This window comes from Lycium ferocissimum, chromosome 2, assembly GCF_029784015.1.
Source record: "Lycium ferocissimum isolate CSIRO_LF1 chromosome 2, AGI_CSIRO_Lferr_CH_V1, whole genome shotgun sequence".
In the NCBI taxonomy this organism is placed as follows: Eukaryota; Viridiplantae; Streptophyta; class Magnoliopsida; order Solanales; family Solanaceae; genus Lycium; species Lycium ferocissimum.
This window is the reverse complement of record NC_081343.1, coordinates 40033230-40057424: the sequence shown is the minus strand read 5'-3', so window position 1 is coordinate 40057424 and position 24195 is coordinate 40033230. Positions and strand designations below refer to the sequence as shown.

Sequence of the window (24195 nt, the reverse complement as noted above, 5' to 3'; positions counted from 1 at the left end):
TGGACCCAACTTGTTCTTTCTTACATGTCATAGTCCAAGAACACACACTATATATCCAACTTTTGTGTGTCCTCTCATTAGAAAAAGTCTAGTTGCATTACTCGAATACTACAAATTAGTTCATGTAAAAAAAGAAAGAAATGAGGACAAAATAAAGTTACACCGATTTTGATTCTTATAATCAGTTGACCTTATTTTATCGAAAAATTTGAGATTACCTTTTTTGTCTTTGACTATTTGCATCGGCTAAAAAGATTAGTAGCATTTTCACTTATTCTAAATATAATTCAGACGCCTAGTTCACTGAGTGCGATTATACTTTTTTGATCGAGCCCTAATAGTACTTTATCCAATCCATATTATCCTTGTTTTAAGGTCTTTGCATGCCATTTAAGAAAAATATGTCGTAATAGCCTCAACCATAAGAAATGTCTAAATTGTCCTTTTATCTTCTCTTAAAATCTTACTTAATACCAACAGTAAGGGTAGACCAAGAAAAAAACAATAAAGTTGTTCTCATTTTTAATTTCTTATAAATATTTTAATCAATTTAATTTGCTAAACGATTTATATTTAGAACCAAATGAAAGGTAATTAGGACTTAAGTATGTTCAAACTGTCTTTTCTTTTGCTTTATTTAGTTAGTTAGACCAAATAAAAACCTAGGGTAGTTGTTTAAATAGAAAACAAAGACCAAATGACATGATTTTAAATGGCAAGTTGGTCCCAAAAAAGAAAAAAGAATCTCCCAATAATACGCCAAGGATTAAAAAAAATCCAGCAGAAAATCTTAGGTGGGACACACAAGATAATCCAACTTACAGACTCAATGGAAGTTCGAAACGTGGAGGAATTATTGGGTTTGTGGAAGTGTACGTGTCAAACACTCAGTGGTTAAAGTTAGACAACAACTTGCTTGAAGAAGACTTGGCCATTGGAAAAGTGAAAGGGCCTTTGTCAGATTAAGATAGCATTTCTGTATGTAATAAATGCTAGTCGCTCCGTATCTTTTTTATACGATGGTGTGTGACATGAAGTTTAAAGGGGAAATGAAAGATTTTAAATTTATGATCTAAAATAAATTTTATATATTTATATGATTATAAATTATTTTATAAAATTAAATAATTTTGCAAAATTTTCTTTTAAAATAGATTAAAAATAAAAAAGCATGTCACATAAATTGGGACGGATGGAGTAATGCTTAGGCCAACTTGTTGTGTGTAGTGATACCACATAAAATGTGTCGCCGGTGCATGCCATTTCTTCTTTGTGGGGGCTATAACATAGACTTGCCCCCCTATGTTTGATAAAATGACACTGTTTCTTTAAAGTGACATCTACTTTTTCCTTTTACAATAAAGAGTCAAATTTCGAAATTGATTGTATATTTTGCTCTTCGTTGGACATTAATACAATCGGAGTTATTTATTACTATTTCTGTTTCAATTTATGTGAACCTATTTTTTTTTTAATTCGTACCAAAATAAATGATCTCTTTTCTAATTTAAAAATAAATTCACTTTATGAAATGATTTATAACCACACAAATATTCAAAACTTATTTTGAACCACAAGTTTCAAAAATTTTCACTTTTTCTTAAATGTCGTGCCCATTCAAATGGATTCACATAAAGTGAAACGGAGGGAGTAGGTGTTTCTACGTGCGGGTGCTGACTTGAATTTCGGGTGATAGAACAAGGCGGTCAAAAGTGACGAGCAGTCAAAGATCGAAGATTGGCTATAGCGAAGCGTTTGAGGGGAGCCAGAGGGGGGCGTGAAGAGAGCTTGTAGGATTTATCCCATTAAATATAATATTTTAAAAAAATAAAAATATATTCAAATATCTAGTTGTGTTATTGTGTTATTTAACTTAAAATAAAAGTTCAAACTTCGTTAGTGAAAAAGTTTCAGTTAGAAAATGGTCAAACTTTTTTTTTTTTAAAAAAAAACTTGAAACTCATCTTGCAAACTTTGTTTTACAAAAGATCAATCCAATATATAACCAAACTTTATTTCGAACAAAAAATGAAAGATTTGTAAGGACAAACGGGAACTTATAATAACTAAGGGAGATCAAATTACTGACATTGACTATAGTTCACATGAGTTGAAACCTGAATAATTCGGGTAATAAAAGAGCCAAGTTTCATCAAAGGAATCGTTGAATGACACGTGGAATTACACATCAAGAAATCCTAAACTCGCAATGCTCTACTTTCAACTTACTCCATGGTTTTCAGTTGTTTTTGCATGGGAGGGAGTACATTATATCCTATGGTTATTTCACTATAATTTTCATTTGACTACAGCCCAAGAAATGAAAGTGCCTTCCATGGGGTCAAAACTGTCGTAGTCAATTAGGCATAACAGCAAGAACGTCAATCGCAACCCTTAATCCAGATTTTTTCATTATTCATCCCATGATGACAAATGATGCCACAAAAGTCCTACCTGGCCAGCGGACCACTACAAACAGCTGTAGTGTGGGCGGCGATCCACAAATTGAGAAATAAAATTTTAAACAATGCATCAAGATAGGAAATATATAAACAAAAAGAGAGGTGAAACTTTCTACCAAAGGTCACATCAAGAAAGCAAATACTTCATTGATGCTAAATTTACCTTTCTTTTTCTTTCCAATCTTAGCTTCAGCAAAGAAGCAAGCTAATCACTCTTAGCATTCAACACAAGCCTTTTCCTATATATAATTGGACATAACATTAAGCGCTGCGAGTTACATTTTCTACCCTGTGAAACACGAGTCACAGGTCACCTACGCAAAAATTTGTTAGTAAAAGAAAATGCCCCACACTTTAACTTGAGAGAACTCAAGCTGTCAAGGAAAAAAGGGAAAAATGACTAGAACAAAGAATTAATGTCAACCTCAACTTTGATTTAAGTTGATATCACTACACAGCTAGAACTGTTCCGCTGCTTGCACACTGGCAAAGAAACTAGGTCAAAATTTATCCAGCCACACAAACTATGCTGTAGCAGAACTTTGACTAGGTCCACCTCTCCGTCCCCCTCTCCCTCTTACTTGATATCCTTCACCACCTCGTCCCCCTTGACCCCTACCACGCCCTGAAAAATCACGTCCTCCAAATTCATTTCTCCCATAGCTTCGAACTCCACCAAAGTTTCCGCGGCCCCTGAAATTGTCATTTCGGAACCCTCCTCTTCCAGTATGGAAACGGCCTCTCGCACTACCAACTGCAACATCAAATAGGAAAACCAGGTTTATAATTTTATATGAAAAAGTCTATGGTCCAATCAACTCCTACAGATTGATGGGATGAATAGATTGCAGAATTTGACGTCTATGTGGACTCAGCATCCGAAACTTCTAAGGATAACACACTCTTTTCACTTACCTCTAGTTGTAGTTCTCTTCATCTCAACAACAGCTTGACGACCCCCAATGGTAATGGGTGAAGCCTGATGAAAAGAATTGTCACGGTAAAACAATGGATCCACGAATTTTACAGTTTCAACCATAAACATGTTTCAAGTACTAGATAACAGAGAAGAATCATCTAATACCCTGAGTATAAAGATAACTAAAAGGATAGAAGAGGGATAAAAGCTATTTTCACACACATTATGCAACTAATTTGCACATTCCTGATCCTACTTCAGGCAAAACTTTGTTAAACCTTAAATGAAGTCCATGGTCTCAGAACTAGGATTAACTAATGCATGTCGAACCCAGTGATCCCAAACTCATCAGCTACCAATTAAATAATTCGTCATAAATACATGAATATCAAAGTTCAACTTTAATTGGTTTGCATCTTTAATAAGTAATAACTTTGCATAATTGCTACTGCTATTTTAGGTGAAGTTTCAATTATGGTAAGTCAGGAACACGCATACGCAACAGATAATAGGCTTAAGTTGTCAACATCTGCTCAAGTACAATGTCCAGAGAACACAAGCAAGAGAAACTAACACCACATAATCTTTTCTGTAGCCAACGGGGTTGTATCCATAATATCATTCCTGATATTCCTCCTTGGGTTGAAAGATCTTTTCTGTAGCCATTAGTAGGCTAATCTATATTGAACATTAGCTCCTGGGACATTTTTTTAATAAGGTAAATAATTTTATTAACAATTGGGGAAACCCCATATACAAGCCGTATACCATAAGAAGAGAACCTACATCAAATATGGTTCTCAACAAAAGAGATCCAATCCTCTATACAAATAGGGACCTCGAAAGTATACCAAAAAGAAACTAGAGACAAAACACTACTTTCCATCTTTACAATATCTTGTTCCACCCCTTCAAAAGCCCTCCTATTTCTCTTTCCAAATGACCCACATGATTGCTAATGGGGCAACCCTCCATGCCCTTATGCTTCTCTTCCCTCTCCTATGAGACCAACTTTGCAAAACCTCCTTCACTGTGCATGGCATCACCCATTGCATCCCAAACAAAGTAAGGGCAACCTTCCATAACCGACTAGACACCTCGCAGTGCAATAGGAGATGATCTACACTTTCGCCTGTACTGTTACACATAAAACACCAACATAGGTGATCCTCCTCTTCCTCAGATTCTCCGATATTGAGATCGCACCTCTTGCCGCCACCCAAACAAAAAAACATACCTTCCTCGGTGCTCTAGGTATCCAAATCGAATCATGAGGGAAAACACACTCCTCTCTCACTAATAGTCTCTTTTAAAAAGAGCTAACAGTGAATAAACCATCTCCACTCTCTCGACAGCTCCATACATCTGATAAGTTGTTAGGTGTGACTAGCCCGTACAATAACTCACTCAAATTGTAAAATTCTTCCATCTCCCAATCCTGAGGGTTTCTTCTGAATCTTAAGTCCCAATGAATAACCCCCTCATGAGACCTACAAATTTGTTGGACTGTCATCTCTCTTTGGCATGAAACACGATATATGTTAGGGAAGGCTTCCCTCAACTCGCTCTCCCCACACCACTTGTGAGCCCAAAAGTTAATCCTACTTCCATCTCCAATCTTAAATGATATATGTCCACAAAAGTCTTCCGACCCCTTCATAATACTCCTCCACAACCCACACCCAAATGGAGTTATAATGTTTCTAGTCCTCCATCCCCCTTCCACTATCCCATACTTTTCCGCTACCACACCCCTCTAAACAGCATTCTCCTCCACCCCAAAGCTGCATATCCACTTTCCTAACAAAGCTTTATTAAACATCTTGAGATCTTTCACTCCGAGACCTCCCATTCTTTTGGAGATGTGACAACTCTCCAGTTCACATGATGATGCTTCTTGACGCCATCCACTGTATCCCATAAAAAGCTACGCTAAAGTCTTTCCAACGTTTCAGTCACTTTGTCAGGAGCCTGCAATAGTGACATGAAATACGTAGGAATACTGGAAAGAGTGCTTTTGATCAAAACTTCCTTGCCTCCTTTCGATAAGTACCTCTTTTGCCATCCAGCTAGCTGCTTCTCTACCCTCTCAATCACGGGATTCCACACTGCAAGATCTTCGTTGGACGCACCCAAAGGTAGACCCAAATAGGTAGTAGGTAGAGCACCCACCTTGCAATTCAGTACCTGTGCCATCTCCTCGATGTTATCCACTACTCCCACTGGTGTGATTTCACATTTTTTGATATTGATCTTAAGTCCTGACACAACCTGACAAAATAAGGATCTGTCTCAAATGATCTAACTGGGACATCTCTGCATCACAAAAGACCAACGTATTATCTGCAAATAAAAGATGTGTAACTGTCACATTGCTATGACCTCTGAAAGAAGCATCAAAACCCTTCAAAAGATCTCCGCTTATTGCCCTATCCATCATGTTGCTCAATGCTTCCATAACCAAAATGAATAACATAGGAGATAAGGGGTCCCTTTATCTTAAACCTCTCGAACTCCCAAAGAATCCGCAAGGACTCCCATTCACCATAACAGAGAATCTGGCCGTAGAAATGCAAAAATAGATCCACCTCTTCCACTTGTCCCCAAAGCCCATCTTCGACATGATGAACTCCAAGAATTCTCAATTCACATGATCGTATGCTTTCTCTAGATCCAACTTACATAAAATTCCGGGCTCACCTTTCTTCTGCTGGAATCAACCACTTCATTTGCCACCAAAGCTGCATCTAGAATCTGTCTTCCTTCCACAAAAGCGTTCTGAGAAGAGGACACCGTCTCATCCAAGTAACCTATTAGAAAGCACCTTAGACATGATCTTGTAAATGCTTCCTACCAGACTAATAGGTCTAACGTCCTTTATACTTGTCGCTCCTTCCTTCTTTGGCACAATGGTAATAAAAGTGGCATTGAGACTTTTCTCGAACTCCCCAGTTTCTTGGAATCTGCAATGGTCTCCATCAAATCACCTTTAACTATCCTCCAACACTTTTTTGGAAAAAAGCTAAAGTGAATCCGTCTGGTCCCGGAGCCTTGTTCCCCGCACAACTCTCCACCGCTTCTCTTACATCTTCTTCTTCTATAGTCCTTTCCAGCCAATCCCTCATCCCCTCCACTATCTGACTAAATATTAACCCCTCCCCCCCCCCCCACACCCACCCCACCCCAAATTTTGGTCTCCACCCGACGTCTTCCTTGAACAGATTTCATAAAACCCTACAGTGGCCCCCTTCACTTCCTCCTCTCCCCTCATACACTTCATCATTCACCTCTAGGGACTCAATAAAATTCCTCCTCCTATTTGCTACTGTAACCCTATGAATTTTTTTTATTAGAATCCCCCTCTTCCAACCATAACACTCTCGATTTTTGCCTCCAACTAATCTCCTGAGCAACCGCTAAGGCGGCAATCTCACCCTTTACCTCCTCCTTCCTAATCATCTCCCTCTCATCTAGCCCCCTCGCCCCTTCCACATTCTCTATCTCTGCCACCTCATTTATTAACTCCCTCATTTTCACTTCCAGCCTCCCAAACACCTCCCTATTCCACTTCTTTATATCTCCTTTTAACCATTTCAACTTGCAAGCAAGTCGGAAAGATGGTGAACCAACTACTTAATACCCATTCCACCAAGCATTAGCACTATCATGTTGCCTCCATTTTTTTGCTAATACCGTCTGGCATATTATTTTCCAAGTAATTCTCCAGCTCACCGATAGGTATTACACGCCCCGAACCCCCACCATGGCTCCAGCCCTCAGGCGAGGAGCCTTCGGCATTCCAAATCAAATTTGCGTATATCATATCATTTATAATCGCTAGCGGCGGCCCCAATTCCAAAATGGCATCGGCATAACGAAACCTGATGCTCTGAGCCACATATTCTCGAACCTGAACATGGTACGAATGTTCCTCCTCCTACTCCCATCTAGCATAATAGGCGAATGATCCAAGATCAATCTGGATAAAGTTTGCAAGACATCTGGAATAATCTCCTCCCAATCGGTGGACACCAGGAATCTATCAAGTCTAGACTTAGATATAGAGTCTCCTCCTCTGGCCCAAGTAAAGTTTGCCCCATCAGCGGAAGATCAATAAGGCCCTGGTTATCAATAAACTCCGAAAAATCCTACATCGCCCTAGAAATTGTCTGACAACCAACCCTCTCTTCCGGGAATCTTATTGTGTTAAAATCTCCTCCCAACACCCAAGGTACCTCCCACCTTGCCATTAAAGTAGTTACCTCTTCCCAAAAACTCTCTTTAGATCCCTCCCCACTAGACCATACACTCCCCCAAAACCCCACTCTTCACCACTCCCTAAATTTTTTATACGGACTGCGATCATGACCTCCCCCTTACTTACCTCCACAGCCTCCATCTTTCTTTCATCCCATAATATTATAATAAACCCTGCATTCCCTAACGCCGGAATCCAATCAAATTTCACCCATCTTCCCACCATGGACTTGTCACAACCGCATCAGTCATTACCTCCATTTTAGTTTCTTGAAGGCACAAGAGATCCGGTCCCCATTCCCTAACTCCTGTTTTGATGATGCCCTTTTAATTGGGTCATTCATCCCCCCTCACATTCCATGTTATGATTTTAAATTCCATGGACAACATCTTTACCCTCACCCCCACTCCTCTTATCTCCCATACCTCTGCCCCTAACCCTATTCCTACCTCTTCTCTCATACACCATCAATTTAGGTTCTTCCTCCTTGTCTTCCAATTTCTATTTAAGATGTGAGGCCTTAAATCTATTCATTAATTGATAATCTACTTTTACCTACAACATTTGCTCTGCACTGTTTTTTTTTAATGACATGAGAACCCGCAGCCGCTACCCTGTGGGTGCGCACAGGGTAAACCCAACTCCTGTGCAATGGCTCACAAACCACACATGAGAGATAACCCGCACTTGGCAAGCCCCGTGCGACGAGCTCGACCCAGAAGGCAATTCCCCTGCTGTGTAGGCAAGGGGTTTCGAACCTGAGACCTCCATTATGAAAGTCCGATGCTCAACCAACTAAACCCCCCTTGCGGGTCTCTACACTATTAGACAATAACTTTTCTTTAATAATACACAAAATGTATGTGTACACACACACACCAGTGTTGTCAAAGGCGCGCTTTAAGTGCGCTTAAGTCCTGAAGCGAGGCTCAAAACATGTTGAGCGCTTCGCCTCGCTTTATGTGCGTTTCAATGTCGTCATCAAGGCTCTAAGACATACTTCCCTTGAAATGTATGCCTCTCTTGAAGAGGTGACACTAGATGATTGATATTTCACTTTATCGTGATGTTTTTACAATTTCTTTGTCCATATATTTGTTATTCATGCTTACTATTATTAGTCTTGGACTAAACATACACATATTTGTAAATTTGCACCATTGTGTTTTTTTTTCACTAAAGCCCACACTTTATTTGCGCTTTGGTGCTTAAAGCCCCAGCTCACCTTAGAGCTTTTTTGTGCTTTTCGCTTTTGATAACACTGACACACACACCCCACTTATTTTTTTTAAACACTCATGTTATGGATGTAGGAGAATCAATTTCGTTCTTTTGAGCTTTTGATGAGTGAGAAACTGTTGGAATTATATGAAGGAGTCTCGAAAGCAGGGCACTAGTCAAAGCAGTAAAAGGGCAAGTAGCAAGCTGGAGCAATTAAGTGCTTTGCAATCATTAACGGGGAAAAATGTTTGTCGTGTCTGTTAATATTATAAGTCTGATGGTATCCGGCATTGTAGGTGTTTTATATGTGAAAGGGCAGGAGAGTCTGCTAATCACCTACTTTTGCATTGTGATTTTACCTGGCAGATTCAGACTATGTTTTTAAACATTTTTGGAGTACAATGGGTCATGCCATATGATGTGAAGAATTTACTTCTTAGCTGGTATGGCAGAAAGTTGATGGCAGATTTAAAAACGCCTGGAAAGCTGTCCCTGTATGCATCATGTGGAGTTCTTGATTTGAAAGAAACAGGAGATATTTTAATGGGGAAACACAACATATCTCTTTTGTAAATTATGGATGTTTACAGAATTTATATTGTTGGTGCAAGGAACAGATGGTTGGGGAATGAGCTGAAGATCATTTTGTTAAGGATGTAATTTCTATTCTTTTGTACTTTTGCAGTACCTCCTCGGTACTAGCTTTAATAAAAATTATCAAATAAAAATATTAAGGTCTATCTTCTCATATTATTTTCTTCCCTTCACATTCATCAACAATTTTCAAATTGAAAGAATACTTTAAGCCTGCGTTATATCAATGTAGTACCCACGACTGGAAGATGTGTGACCTTGCTCACTAGCACAAGCCTTGTCAGACGGCTTGAGAGTGAAAGGTTCTTTACTACTCTAAGCAAACAGTTGCTATTTTGACAAATAACCATTATATGCTGAACAGCACCCATATCAAAATCTGGCACGTCATTAACCATTATATTCCAAATAGAACTAACTTCAAAATCTGGCATGTCATTGACCATGTACGGTCACTCTTTATGGTGATCAAGGGTCTATCATGCATCTTCTTGAAGAAACTAATGAGGCAACATATCATATACTACCAAGTGTAGGAAGTTAACACATTCTAAATTCTAGAGAAGATAGCCTGTGCAATGATATTTCAGGGGGCACAAACCTGTATGGCACCGTACATGGAGCTCTCATCTTCAAATTCAACAAAGCCAAAGCAGAACCCTTGATGCTGCAGAAAAGGGAAGAAGTGGACACATATTAACGATCTGTAGGAGTCAGTGAACCAAGATGAATATAATGTGTGCTGAACCAACCCTGTTACTTCTAACTTGTACACCTCCTTGCTTAATAGGCCCATATCTTTTAAATTCAGCCTCAAGTTGGGCTGCAGTTACATCTAGAGGCAAATTGCGGACATAAATGGAGTGTCCCTCAGCTGCAAGTATTAAAATTAAGTAAGTTAGATGACAATGTACTCTTAATGAGACTGTAAACAATAAGAAAACAGAAGCAGAATAAGCAGACAAGCATGCTCATGCAAGTAATCATATAACCCAACATCTGGATCAAACTCAAAACGCATCTACTTATCGTGCTCCTTCATTTGCTCAAAATCAAAGATGAACATCCCCATTCCATTTTTTCTGTGCCCATCACAAGGTTTTTCCTAGATGATAGTAATGAGTATATTTCAGGCAAGTTTCAAGAAACTATACCTTCATCTTCAGTGTGATTAGTTACAGGTACATTAGTTCCACTAGGGCCAGTACGATTTGATGCTTCAGGGGCTGGAGTTTGTGCTACTGCAGCAACTGGCTGCTTTACAGCCTTCGGAGGAGCCGCTCTGGAAGTATTAGTAGGTACATAGATTTTGATCGGCCCTTTCTTTGTTTGTGAACTGACAATTGATGCATATGACATCTTAGGAGCATCCTCTTGAGTAACAGAATTAGCTGATTCTGTATTTGCAGGGTTCTGGTCCTCATTGAAATGGGATTCAGCTTCCACAACAATCTCGCTTTCATCACCAACTTGTCTTCCGTCTTCCAAAGGTTCATTGGCTTTTTCCTCAACATGTTGAACTTCTTCTGCATATGAACCAGCTTGGTCGAGATTTGGAGGATCAACCACATGAGTATATTCTGGAAGCAAAATGAAAATAGTAAAAGATTAAAGAGAATACAAGAACAAGTACAATTATCGAATCAGAAAATATATCCAACCTGGATCAGGAGTCAAAACCTCTGACTGCACATCCTCAGTTCCATTAACCATTTCTGAGACGGTATCAGTCTCATTTTCTTCTACATACCTAAAAACATCATTCAAAACAAAATAACCCTTGTCCTGTGGGGCAAGGAAAAATGTCTGGGTGAATTTCCTTCTCAAGTTATCCTTTCCGGTTAAGCATCCAGTTACCAAAACAATCACCCCATCCTTAAAGGATTCTTGTGCATCTGCAGTCTTTATTTCCGCCTTGTAGTTCTTGTAGTCTAATGAACATATCATCTCATTGATATTCTGCTCAAAAATCAAGAAAAGCGATAAGGTTTTAATATTGCAAGATAGTATTCAATTTATCACCTTATTATGAAATTCTAGCTAATGCTTCTTTAATTAATACCTCTAAACAGGATTCCAAAAAAAAAAGGTGCAACAAAGAAGAATACAGGAAATACACTTCTGTCATGCTGCTAATCATGTAAGCAATTTAGCAACACTTTAAGTGACAAACCCCAAAATGGAAGACAAACTTCTATCAGAACTTGAAGTTTGACAGTTCCTCTTTCAGGATTGCACAAGGAGTTGGTTTAAGGCAATAGATATGAGGAAGGCATTTCTAGACCAAGGGAATTCTCAGAAGTCTCAAATAAATTCGCCAGCTCTTAACACCCAATGATCTACTTATCAAAAGAAGATACCCAACGACCTTGAAATTTCTATATCTTGCACACTGGACATGTTTAACGTCATTTCTTAAGCTCTGAGCCTCTGACAGGACTTTTAACTTCGGGACCGCAACAGTTCCTCTTGGTCATATTCTGTCATATTACAGAATAGAATGGACAGCATGAATTGAAGTCATAGCTTCGAAAGTATTTGTGATGACAATAACGAGTAATAGAGTCTAAAGATCCCATTCAAATTTTTTCATGTCTCTAAAATGACGATACCTGTCCTTCCAATCGAAGAAAATCAACAGGCCAACTAATTTTTCATCATGTGTGGTCTTTTACAGTCAATAGTGCACATCTATCAGTATACTGTTCTGCTTCTAATAGCTACTGAACATTTAATTGAAACCTAAATATCAACCGTTTTTACATTGGTTGGTTCAACTCAAGGAAAGTAGCAAGCTTAGCTCATGAACGGTATTAAAAGGTTTTCCAAACCCAAACCAAAAACCAACTAAATGGACCGTTTGGTTTCAACACCACAATTGGAAAACGGCCAAAAAGTTGTTTTAGATTTTGTTTTTAGTCCCTACAAATTAAAAATCAGCGTCCCTCTTTACATTTAGGTCCCCAATTTCTAACCAAATTTCTTTTGCTTACCGCCTGTTTGGACCTTATGGCATGATTTTTTTTTATTTTTTTTTTTGGTAAGGTAAGATTTTATTTAAATACAGTATCAAGATGATACTGTGAAAGTACAAGGTAAAAGCAGGCTAGATTAAACCTCAGTAGTCTAGCATGTCCACCATGTTATCTAAATTCATGACAACATTTCCATCTTTCCAATAATACAGGTGGTACAAACAACTATATTTCAGAGACTGCAACTGCTCCTTTTTGCCTTCAGAACACCTCAAATTTCTTTCTTTCCATATAGTCCAGGCTATGCTAAGAGGAATAGCTCTCTAGATCTTCTTTAGGGATGCATCAGGACCAGGGGCGTATCTAGGGGGTGGGATTGTGTGCACCCAAACCCCCTCGGCAAAAAATTACATTGTATATCTAAGGTAATTAATTTATGTTTATGTAAAAATATAGATTTGAATCCCCTGAGCACAAGACTAGAGATTGGCTCAATGGTCTTGGGGGTTCAAAATTCACCTTGAAGTTCCAAGTTCAAATCTCAGACACTACATTTTTATTTATCGAAACCCCTTAGTGAAAATCCTGAATCCGCCACTGATTAGGACATGCAGTTTCCCAACACTCTAATACGTTCCTGAACATCATAGGACTTGTCCAATTAAGGCCAAAGTTAGCTATGAACGTCATAGACCTCATGGCAGGAAATTGCTCTCCCTTTTTTCTTTTCCCACAGTTTGGTCCATGCAGCAGAAACTAACTTTTTGCCTTTTGGCTTTTCGAGAATTTGGGAATAAGTCTAGTAGCATATAGAATGAAGTCAGATTCTTCTCTTTAACGAAATGCTCTATAGTACTAGGGTTAGTGTATAACCATATTCAAAAGAACAAGTTCTGAAACCCATTTTTTGTGGCCGAAAAATCTGTTGTTTCTGTCTCCGAAACTCAATGGATGACGGGTAATCTTCCACCCTTCTTCACTTAAATACCAAACCAGTTCACAGCAAAATTGAACTCGTGAAGTGCGTGCACCGCATGTCCATGTTGTATTACCTTTGCCATTGTACCAAGGCATTGAGGGCCAGTTCTCAAAACCAATTCCAATACTATCCAACCACAAATATGTTCTCTGAAACGCAATCTAAATTAATTTTGAGACCAAATCCACACACGACCTTCTAGGACCCCACCAAGTGGTTACTTCAAGTCTTCAACCTCACTTTCAAGTTCATGAACCAAACGCTCAATGACTTTGTCAAATCAAAAGTAAGTTTTGGTGTTAGTAAGCACATCTTCTCTACAATATAAACTAAGTGCCCATTTCGAACAAGTATACCTACGATGTCAGGTACCCATTTCAATTTTCTCAAACAGGAAGTAAAAGATGCTATAGGAAAATAATCGGTATGCCTTTTTTTATTTTGATAGGTAACCAATTGGTGTCATCTATTTTTACATTCGGAAGAAAGATATCTTTCGACAACGTATCAACAATCACTCAGAATTTCCCAAATTAAAATAATTGGGAACAACCAAAAGCTTTCAGCCCTTTTCAGTCAGCACCCTAAAACTAGTAGATTCTGTGCTGGTATGACCAAAGTATCCACCTCAAGTCAAGGAAAAAAATAGAAAACTCCGTCTACATCCAGAAATCAGATGGTGTGTTTTTCCTTTTTGATAAACAACATTTAGAAAGAACAGAACTCGGTTATTTCTATTCATGAAAAAGTAAATAAAATCCTCTTTCACCACACTGGAGCAGGCAATTAAGCATTAAAATCTGAAGCTTTACGTATCAGTTATAGTAAGCACAGCTGAATTTCAGGGGCCAAAAATTGTCCAAGCTTCAAATATCTGTATAGCTGCTATTACTGGAGGAGATCTAGGGTAAGTGGAAGAAACATTCAAAAGAAACCTTTGGTCATGAGCAAGTATATGGAACAGATAAATACGATTTATGACTTAGTTGATGTTTCTGCTTGCACAACACCATTCCAGCACATTACGTATCATAGAAGTAAATAAACCGATTCTATTTATACTCACTTTCATTGTTGTCACGGATGACATCACACCACTAGAATTTGGGCGACTTAAGACACTCGAGTCCTGGTAGAATCGGAATACTAACTCTGGGGAGTGATGCTGAATTTGATAATACTGCTCAACAAAAGCATTTCCAACGACTTGAGCAGAAGGTAGAGCTGCGGCTTGCATTGCCATTCTGTAGAAATTCAACAAGATGGTTGTCACTAAAAAACATCCTGGTTGTCATTAATTGTGCAAGAAAAAGACATCAGCTGCAAACATCAGTATAGCTTACACAGAAACTACCAGAATACATATTACTCCATGGAGCAAAGGAAAAAGAAAACCAAAAATGGTCAGAATCTGAACATATGGGAAACATTGCTATGGGTCAGGAAATCAAATATGAAAACATCCCTGGGATAACTTTGTCAGTTGTATGACGCTAGATCCTAGGACACCACAAACAGGGTATACAAAATTAATCTTTGTACGACCTACATCTTGAGGGTTTTCTTTTGGCAGTTTCTGGTAGTTGGCAAAAGCCACGTACTTGCAAAAGAAAAGGTCAGGTCCTAATATAGCCTTATTAAGCCTCACTAATCAAAATATAATATACATATATATTAAGCCCTAAATAACAAATACTGACACAAGCACATCCTCCGTAAGCAGATTAGTGCCGGAATAAAGAACAAAAATGTCAGGTAAAACCGTTAGTGACAACAAAAGATCAATTCTGGAAAATGAACCAGACTAATGGGTAAAGCAGAACCCTAATAAGTCCACAGCATATTTTGGAGGAAGCGGGGTTGGGTCTCATTTCACGAACACAACTCCTAATGACTAGCAGAAGTAAAATTCATGAACAAGCACTAATTACAAGTGAGATACATAAAGCTCAATCCACAGATCTATTCTAAAGTTTACCCGCAAAGGTGGCTCAGTTGGTTGAGCATGAGGCTTCCTTAATGGAGGTCTCAGGTTCGAAACGCCCAGCCTACAGCAGGGGATTTGCCTTCTAGGTCGAGCTCGTCGCCCGGGGCTTTCCTAGTGCGGGTTATCTCTTTTGTGTGGTTTGCGGGCTATTGCACAGGAGCGGGGTTTACCCTGTGCGCACCCGAAGGGTAGCGGCTGCGGGTACCCATGTCGTCAAAAAGATCTATTCTAAATTTTAGCCCTTCATCCAAACCAGAAACCAAGCAATTCAAAAAATAAAAATTAATTAAAATCGACGTTTTCAAAATGGAAACTTTAGGAACATTGATCATAATTCCAAATGGCTGCTGGAGGAACACGGCGGTGCAAATGAATGTTAAAAAGGGGGGTGGGGGAAGCGCAAAACAAAAAACCAAAAAGTTGCTTCAGGAAATGTTGAAGTTAACGTGATAGAGAAAAGCAGAACAGTAACTCAAACAGTTGCATTAACTAAGCAGATCATTAACTGTTGCGGACCAAAAAAAGAAGAATTAAATGCGAAGAGAAGTTACCTGATTGGAAGTTGTTGAAGATGACGGCGGAGAAAGTGAATAGATTCAGTAATCAGTACCCTAGCGAAACAAGTGAGAAAGTAAAGGATTTGTTTGGTATTTTGGTTTTATAGAGGAGGAATGAATATTGAGCGAACAGAAAAGGGTCAGATATACCCCTGTACTATCCGAAATAGTTTACATATACCCCTCATTTTACTTTCGATCCAAATATACCCCTCCCGTTATACTTTCGGTCCAAATATACCCCTCCCATTATACTTTGACACAAATTTGCCCTTAATTTTAACGGAGGGACACGTGTCAAGCTTAGAATCAAATGACCCACCCCCAATTTTAAATACGCGATGCCTATAGAAACCGGAGGGGTATATTTGGACCGAAAGTACTTTCGGTCAAAATATACTCCTTCCGTTATACTTTCCATCCAAATATGCCCCTCCCATTATACTTTGGCACTGATTTATCCATAATTTTAATAGAATGACGCGTGTCAGCTCAGAAATTAAAAGACTTGACCCAATTCTTTTACCCACTACCTGACTCAATTCCAAAATAAAGGAATTCACGCCCATCTCCAACTACCACAGCGGCACCGTTGGCCTCGGCTCCGACATGGGTGTGTTGGCCATGAAACTTGATTAAAGAAGATGAGCTTACAAACACACCCACTAAATCCATGGATTTGGAAACTAAAAAATCACAAAATATTGGAGGGACTTCGTCCTAGTCCTTGTTAGCTTGCTGCTTACTGCCATTTTATGAATGAATCTATGTTTTACCCATTAATAATCATAAAATATATATGTGTTCAGTGTAAGTTAACTAGTTCTAGCATGTTACTATCCAATTTCCAAGGTATCAACCCATGGTAATAATGACTGCCAAAATCTATTCAAATGCTAATCAGTCAGTCTATGGTTGCTCAGGCAGTGATGTTTGTGTCTAGGTGCAAGTTTAGCAATCATAGTAATGAATCCAGCTAAAAGTGCAGCCACAAGAATACTCCCAACAGTCCACTTGAAAATATTCCTACTCACAATAATACAACCAAGATCCACATACTTCTTCTTCTTCTGCTCCGTCCGTCCGTCGGATCCAACAGCCAGCTCTGTTGTGTCTCATCCAACCGCCGAAGTCAAGGCTAACAGCGCCGACGTGGTAGTTAGAGATGGGTGTAAATTCCTTTGCTTTGGAATTGGGTCGGGTAGTGGGTAAACAAATTGGGGTGGGTCTTTTTATTTCTGAGCTGACACGTGCCATTTCGTTAAAATTAAGGGTAAATCAGTGCCAAAGTATAAGGGAAGGGGTACATTTGGACCGAAAGTATAACGGAAGGGGTATATTTGGACCGAAAGTATAACGAGGGGTATATTTAAACCATTTCTAATACTACAGGGGTATATTTGGCCGTAAGCAGATTAGTGGCACCGGAATAAAGAACAACAATGTCAGGTAAAACCGTTAGTGAATTCCAAAATCGACCAAAATAACAAAAGATCAGTTCTGGGAAATGAAACAGACTAATGGGTAAAGCACCAACCCTAATAAGTCCACAACATTTTTTTGGAGGAAGCAGGTTAGGGTTTCATTCCACAAACACGACTCTTAACAATTAGTCGAACTAAAACTCGCAAACAAGTACTCCCTTCGTCCCAATTTATGTGTCTTACTTCCCTTTTTGGATTGTGCCAAAAAAAATGCCTTTTCTATATTTAGTAAGTAAGTAAGTTGACAATTCAGGCAAGTTTATAACCACAAGATTCAAAGGACATTTTAGTACATTATACAAATCTTTAATTTAGGACCACAAGATTCAATTGTCCCTCCTTATTTCTTAAACTCCATGTCTAGTCAAACTAAGACACTGAGGGAGTAATAATTACAAGTGTGAGATACATAAAGCTCAACCCACATATCTATTTTAAATTTTAGCCCTTCATCTAAACCAGAAACCAAACACTCCAAGCTAATAAAAATTAATTAAAAAAAACAATTCAATCAATTCACATTTTCAAAATAGAAACTTTAGGAACATTGACCATAATGATCACGAGGAAAAAACAAAACAAAACAAAAATTTGCTTCTAGGAAATATATTGAAGTTAACGTGATCCAAATAGAGAAAAGAAGAAGAGTAACTAAAACAGTTAATACATTAATTAAGTAGACCATTAAGTGTTAATTAAATGCGAAGAGAAAGTACCTGTGGAAGATGAGTGAAGAGATTGAGTAATCAGTTAATGATTTGTTTGGTAAGTCCTTACTTTGGTTTTGGAGAAAAGGAATGAAATATTGAGTGAAAGCTACCTGTGAGTGACGGGGAGATTGGGAACAGGGGTTTGGTTCCAGAAGTATACACCACCCCTGTTTCATTGCAACTAACTCCCGAATATTTGGTAGTTTATACAATTTAACCCCTCAACTCTTTTTCTTTACTCTTTCAATTACACCTCGATTTACTAATGTCTTGTATTAGTGATCTCTACATTACACTACCTGCTTATAACTTGTTCTAAACCAATCGACTCTTGAATGTAACGTAGGGATTGTCTTTATCATTTAGTGTGTGTTCAGTATGAAGGAAAATGTTTTCTTGAGCAATGTTTTTCATGAAAATAAGTAGGTTTCTTACTTATGTTTTTGTGTTCGGTACGTGAACAAAAAATATTATTCTAAAAATATTCGTATACAATCTAGACGGATACTATGGAGGATGGGTGGGGGTAAGGGTGGAGAGGTGGTGGGGTGGGGGGGGGGGGGGGGGGGGGTAGTGAAGATAAGGTGTGTTTGAGGGTAGGGAGGAGACAATTACTTGTAGAACTTATTTTTCCTACTTTCATTAGGGAAATCATTTTTCTCATTTTTAAAGGAACTTATTTTTTTGACCAACCTAGCCTTCTTCCGATGGCTAGGTTTCTTGGGGAATTAATCCCACTGCCCCAACAATGATCGGCACTAGTCGCTTATTGCATTCAAAGCTCCAAATGGGTCCATTATTGACAAAGAAGAAGATGGATGATCGCCGGAGATACCACTTTTTCCGACCACAAAAGAGAAGAAGAAGATGATGAAAATGGGTCGGGTTTCTAAAGGAATCGGGTATTTAAAATTGAGGGTGGGTCATTTGATTCTAAGCTTGTTCCTCCGTCAAAATTAAGAGCAATTTTGTGTCAAAAGTATAATCTGAGGGGTATATTTGGACCGAAAGTATAACCGGAGGGGTATAAAAAGATACCCCTCGCAGTACTTTCGGTCAAACCATACCCCTTCCGTTATACTTTCCGTCCAAGTATGCCTCTCTCATTATACTTTGGCACTAATTTACCCATAATTTTAACAGAATGACGCGTGTCAGCTCAGAAATAAAAAGACTTGGCCCAATTCTTTTACCCACTACCCAACTCAATTCCAAAATAAAGGATTCAGGCCCATCTCCAACTACCACAGCGGCATCGTTGGCCTCGGCTCCGACATGGGTGTGTTGGCCATGAAAATTGATTAAAGAAGATGAGCTTACAAACACACCCACTAAATCCATGGATTTGGAAACTAAAAAAACACAAAATATTGGAGGGACTTCTTCCTAGTCCTTGTTAGCTTGCTGCTTACTGCCATTTTATGAATGAATCTATGTTTTACCCATTAAAAAGCATAAAATATATATGTGTTCAGTGTCAGTTAACTAGTTCTAGCACGTTACTATCCAATTTCCAAGTTATCAACCCATGTTAATAATGAGTGCCAAAATCTATTCAAATGTTAATCAGTCAGTCTATGGTTGCTCAGACAGTGATGTTTGTGTCTAGGTGCAAGTTTAGCAATCATAGTAATGAATCCAGCTAAAAGCGCAGCCACAAGAATACTCCCAACAGTCCATTTGATAATATTCCTACTCACAATAATACAACCAAGATCCACATACTTCTTCTTCTTCTGCTCCGTCCGTCCGTCGGACCCAACAGCCAGCTCTGTTGTCTCATCCAACCATCGAAGCCAAGGCCAACGGCGCCGACGTGGTAGTTATAGATGGGCGTAAATTCCTTTGCTTTGGACTTGGGTCGGGTACTGGGTAAAAATATTAGGGTGGGTCTCTGAGCTGACACGTGTCATTTCATTAAAATTAAAGGTAAATCAGTGCCAAAGTATAAGGGAAAGGGTGCATTTGGACCGAAAGTATAACGGAAGGGGTATATTTGGACCGAAAGTATAACGAGGGGTATATTTAAACCATTTCTAATACTACAGGGGTATATTTGGCCGTAAGCAGATTAGTGGCACCGGAATAAAGAACAACAATGTCAGGTAAAATCGTTAGTGAATTCCAAAATCAACCAAAATAAAAAAGCACAGTTCTGGGAAATGAACCAGACTAATGGGTAAAGCACCAACCCTAATAAGTCCACAACATTTTTTTGGAGGAAGCAGGTTAGGGTTTCATTTCACAAACACGAATCTTAACAACTAGTAGAACTAAAACTCGCAAACAAGTACTCCCTTCGTCCCAATTTATGTGTCTTACTTCCCTTTTTGGATTGTGCCAAAAAAAATGCCTTTTCTATATTTAGTAAGTAAGTAAGTTGACAATTCAGGCAAGTTTATAACGACAAGATTCAAAGGACATTTTAGTACATTATACAAATCTTTAATTTAGGACCACAAGATTCAATTGTCCCTCCTTATTTCTTAAATTCCCTGTCTAGTCAAACTAACACACTGAGGGAGTAATAATTACAAGTGTGAGATACATAAAGCTCAACCCACAGATCTATTTTAAATTTTAGCCCTTCCTCTAAACCAGAAACCAAACACTCCAAGATAATAAAAATTAATTTAAAAAAACAATTCAATCAATTCACATTTTCAAAATAGAAACTTTAGGAACATTGACCATAATGATCACGACGAAAAAACAAAACAAAACAAAAATTTGCTTCTAGGAAATATATTAAAGTTAACGTGATCCAAATAGAGAAAAGAAGAAGAGTAACTAAAACAGTTAATACATTAATTAAGCAGATCATTAAGTGTTAATTAAATGCGAAGAGAAAGTACCTGTGGAAGATGAGTGAAGAGATTGAGTAATCAGTTAAGGATTTGTTTGGTAAGTCCTTACTTTGGTTTTGGAGAAAAGGAATGAAATATTGAGTGAAAGCTACCTGTGAGTGACGGGGAGATTGGGAACACGGGCTAACAGGGGGTTTGGTTCCAGAAGTATACACCACCCCTGTTTCATTGCAACTAACTCCCGAATATTTGGTAGTTTATACAATTTAACCCCTCAACTCTTTTTCTTTACTCTTTCAATTATACCTCGATTTATACTAATGTTTTTTACTGGTGATCTCGACATTACACCACCTGCTTATAACTTGTTCTAAACCAATCGACTCTTGAATGTAACGTAGGGATTGTCTTTATCATTTAGTGTGTGTTCAGTATGAAGGAAAATGTTTTCTTGAACAATGTTTTTCATGAAAATAAGTGGGTTTTTTACTTATGTTTTTGTGTTCGGTACGTAAACAAAAAATATTATTCTAAAAGTATTCGTATACAATCTAGACGGATACTATGGAGGATGGGTGGGGGTAAGGGTGGAGAGGTGGTGTGGGGGGGGGGGGGGGGAGGGGTAGGTAGTGAAGATAAGGTGTGTTCGAGGGTGGGAGGAGACAATTACTTGTAGAACTTATTTTTCCTACTTTCATTAGGGAAATCATTTTTCTCATTTTTAAAGGAACTTATTTTTCTAGAGAAAATGTTTTTAAAATTTTTTGACCAACCTAACATGAAATAATTAAAAAATATTTTCGTCCGTACCGAACACACCCTAAATGATAAAGACAATCCCTACGTTACATTCAAGAGTCGATTGGTTTAGAACAAGTTATAAGCAGATATGGCAATGTGGAGATCACTAATGCAACACATTAGTAAATCAAAAAACTGTAATACTAGGATTTATTTTTTCCCGACATTTAGTTTATTATATTAAAACTTGAATATAGATTGTATAACTTAAACTTGTGTTTGCTATAAACCTATATATAATATAAAGCTAGGCATAGAAAAGATGATGCAATACCTCTCTTTGGCCAAGGATCCTATTTATATTTTTTCTCCTTTTTTGGAATTTTTCCTCTTACTTTTCTCAATTATTTTGTTTTAAAAAATCATTTTCATAACCTACGCTTCTTTATCTTCATAAATTCTACTCTTAATTAGTATTAATAATATCCATAACTCTCAAGCCCATAAACCCAATTATTTAATTTTGCATAATATCCCAATGCCATCTGTTTCTTGCTTTGGAGAGAAATAGAATCAAGTTTTTGCTTCATGTTTGCGTCAATATGCTTTAAGGTGTGGGAATTCTAAAAGTTACTCTTTCTGTGCTCTATATTAATTTGTTGGACTAGGTTTTTTCTAATGCTATGTGTAGTCTATTGGTGGATTTTTTTAACTCTTGTATTTTTTCTTCTCCTAATCTCACCAGCACTTTTGTTGCAGATGATTATGAAGATTAACACTATGGGTAGTTTCCCGAGAATATGTTGTAATAACAGCTGCTTATGTAATGAGTCAAGAGTTTTGGTTAGCAGTTGTTTCCTTTATATCTATATATAATATAAAGTTAGGTATAGATAAGGTGATGTGGCACCTCTCTATGATCACCATTCCTATTTATCTATTTTCTTATTTTTTGGCATTTTGTTGATCATTGTAAATGCAATTATTCAGTAATTAAACGAGTAATGCTTTTGTTCACTGAGAGTTACAGCCAAATAATGGCATTTAGAGTTCCATAAATGAATTGTTGCCCTTTGCCTTTCGCGCATCAGTGATTACCGTTTTTGCTAATTATATTGTCATTACTCATTTGATAAATAAAAAAATCAAACATGGTAACGTGGTCTTTAATTGGATGCTAATACCGTTTCTACAATATTTTTATTACTTTCATTTTCTTATTGATTCTTCAATTTAATTCTCACTCCATGCGATGAGTATTTAATCATTCTTAATTGAAGATTGTTGTTGTCAATTTCATGGATTTCACAGGTATTTATCTTGCTCCACAGCTCCAGCAAACTTAAAATTATTATTTCTTGCCATTAGATGCTATTTATTTATATGTTTTCCCCTCATTGTTTTGGTTTAGCAAACTATCAGTCGTTTTAAAGTTTATTCGCACAAGGTATTTATCGTTGAGAAAACTAAAAATATAATTCGAAATTCTTGACAGTAATTTGATGAATACCAAGAGTATATAATTCTCTTGGAGAAAGTTGTCTTATGAATTGGTGGTTGTAATTCATTCAAATTATCATAAGTTGAAACATGATGAGAACTTGAAATGGACATTTTTTCCTGAAAAAAAAAAAAAAGGTCTCCTTTTTCTTCTCTTCCTTCGATTATCATTTGTTTTCGATATATATGTTTATCTTACGAATTTGATAATTGATCTTTGTTATTTGCTTCTGCAAAAAACAATAAGAGTTATAGGCAAGGTTCACTTGGAAGTCGGAGAAATTAGAAAATGGATTAATCTCCCTCCGATATCATTCAAACGTTACTTTCTTAAATTTTTAATAAAATTTAGGTTTATTTAATTTGCGTGTCTCTTATAATACTGAAACTTAGATAGCTTAATTTTACTTCATAGTGATTGTTTATTCAACCCTTTTGATTTTTGGACTTCAAATTCTTATGTGTTCATTATTTTATGTTAGAAATTATTTTCTCTCCCCTTTTTTTTTTTTTTTTTTTTTTTTGTTTCCGTGGATGGTTGGCGATGTGTTACAAATTGCCAAAAAAGTATAGATGTTGGAAAGAAAATTGTCCCGTTGTATAGAAAGTCGGTGATTTTTTGCTTTCATTTCAATTATTTACCCAGCATTTGTATATTAGAAAGTTTGATTTTAGTTTTTGAAAAATAATATCAGTAATTATATTTAGTCTAGACATAATTGATTGGCTAAAAGATAACAGGAACTTAATTTATCTAATTTTGGGTCTGACATTTGGTGTCAATGAAAAAAAATGATTGTGTTCAAACAAGTTTTAATCCGGATAAACTCATCTTTATTATGAATTGAACTGATATTTCAAATGAACAGTAAGAAAGTGAGCACATGCAGATTCAAGAAATTCAAGGTGAATTACCACCGTTAATTCTATATTTATTAGAGTTTACAAAGATCTTGAAAGTTAAAATTATGTTTGGAATATGTTGGAATCCTTGGATTTCT

The 24195-nt window shown here is 37.5% G+C and overlaps 1 protein-coding gene across 6 annotated transcripts; it reads right to left on the bottom strand.

Moving 5' to 3' along the window:
* Positions 1-2584: 2584 nt before the first annotated feature.
* LOC132037168 (nuclear transport factor 2-like) lies at positions 2585-21105 on the bottom strand. 6 transcript variants are annotated; one of them, XM_059427675.1, is made up of 9 exons: positions 21002-21091; positions 15947-16006; positions 14475-14652; positions 11116-11413; positions 10609-11034; positions 10207-10328; positions 10056-10121; positions 3378-3441; positions 2585-3216 (listed from the first exon to the last, which is right to left on the bottom strand). In XM_059427675.1, the coding sequence occupies exons 3-9, from the start codon at positions 14649-14651 to the stop codon at positions 2987-2989; spliced, it is 1383 nt and encodes a 460-aa protein (XP_059283658.1). In that variant the 5' UTR covers position 14652; positions 15947-16006; positions 21002-21091; the 3' UTR covers positions 2585-2986. The 6 variants fall into 6 exon arrangements, with proteins under 6 accessions (XP_059283658.1, XP_059283623.1, XP_059283630.1 ...); XM_059427640.1 differs by lacking the exon at positions 21002-21091 and adding an exon at positions 18153-18337; XM_059427647.1 differs by lacking the exon at positions 21002-21091 and adding an exon at positions 18153-18337 and having other exon boundaries at positions 10609-10980.
* Between the last annotated feature and the right edge of the window lie 3090 nt (positions 21106-24195).

What these genes read in the sequence shown, in the direction of transcription:
- LOC132037168 (XM_059427640.1), bottom strand. Translation starts at nt 18,322, where the DNA reads ATGAAACAGGGGTGGTGTATACTTCTGGAACCAAACCCCTGTTCCCAA. An exon ending in CTTCAACAACTTCCAATCAG is followed by an intron (nt 14,653 to 15,946) that starts GTAACTTCTCTT and finishes GAATTTCTACAG; the next exon opens with AATGGCAATGCAAGCCGCAG. An exon ending in TAATCACACTGAAGATGAAG is followed by an intron (nt 10,329 to 10,608) that starts GTATAGTTTCTT and finishes TAATACTTGCAG; the next exon opens with CTGAGGGACACTCCATTTAT.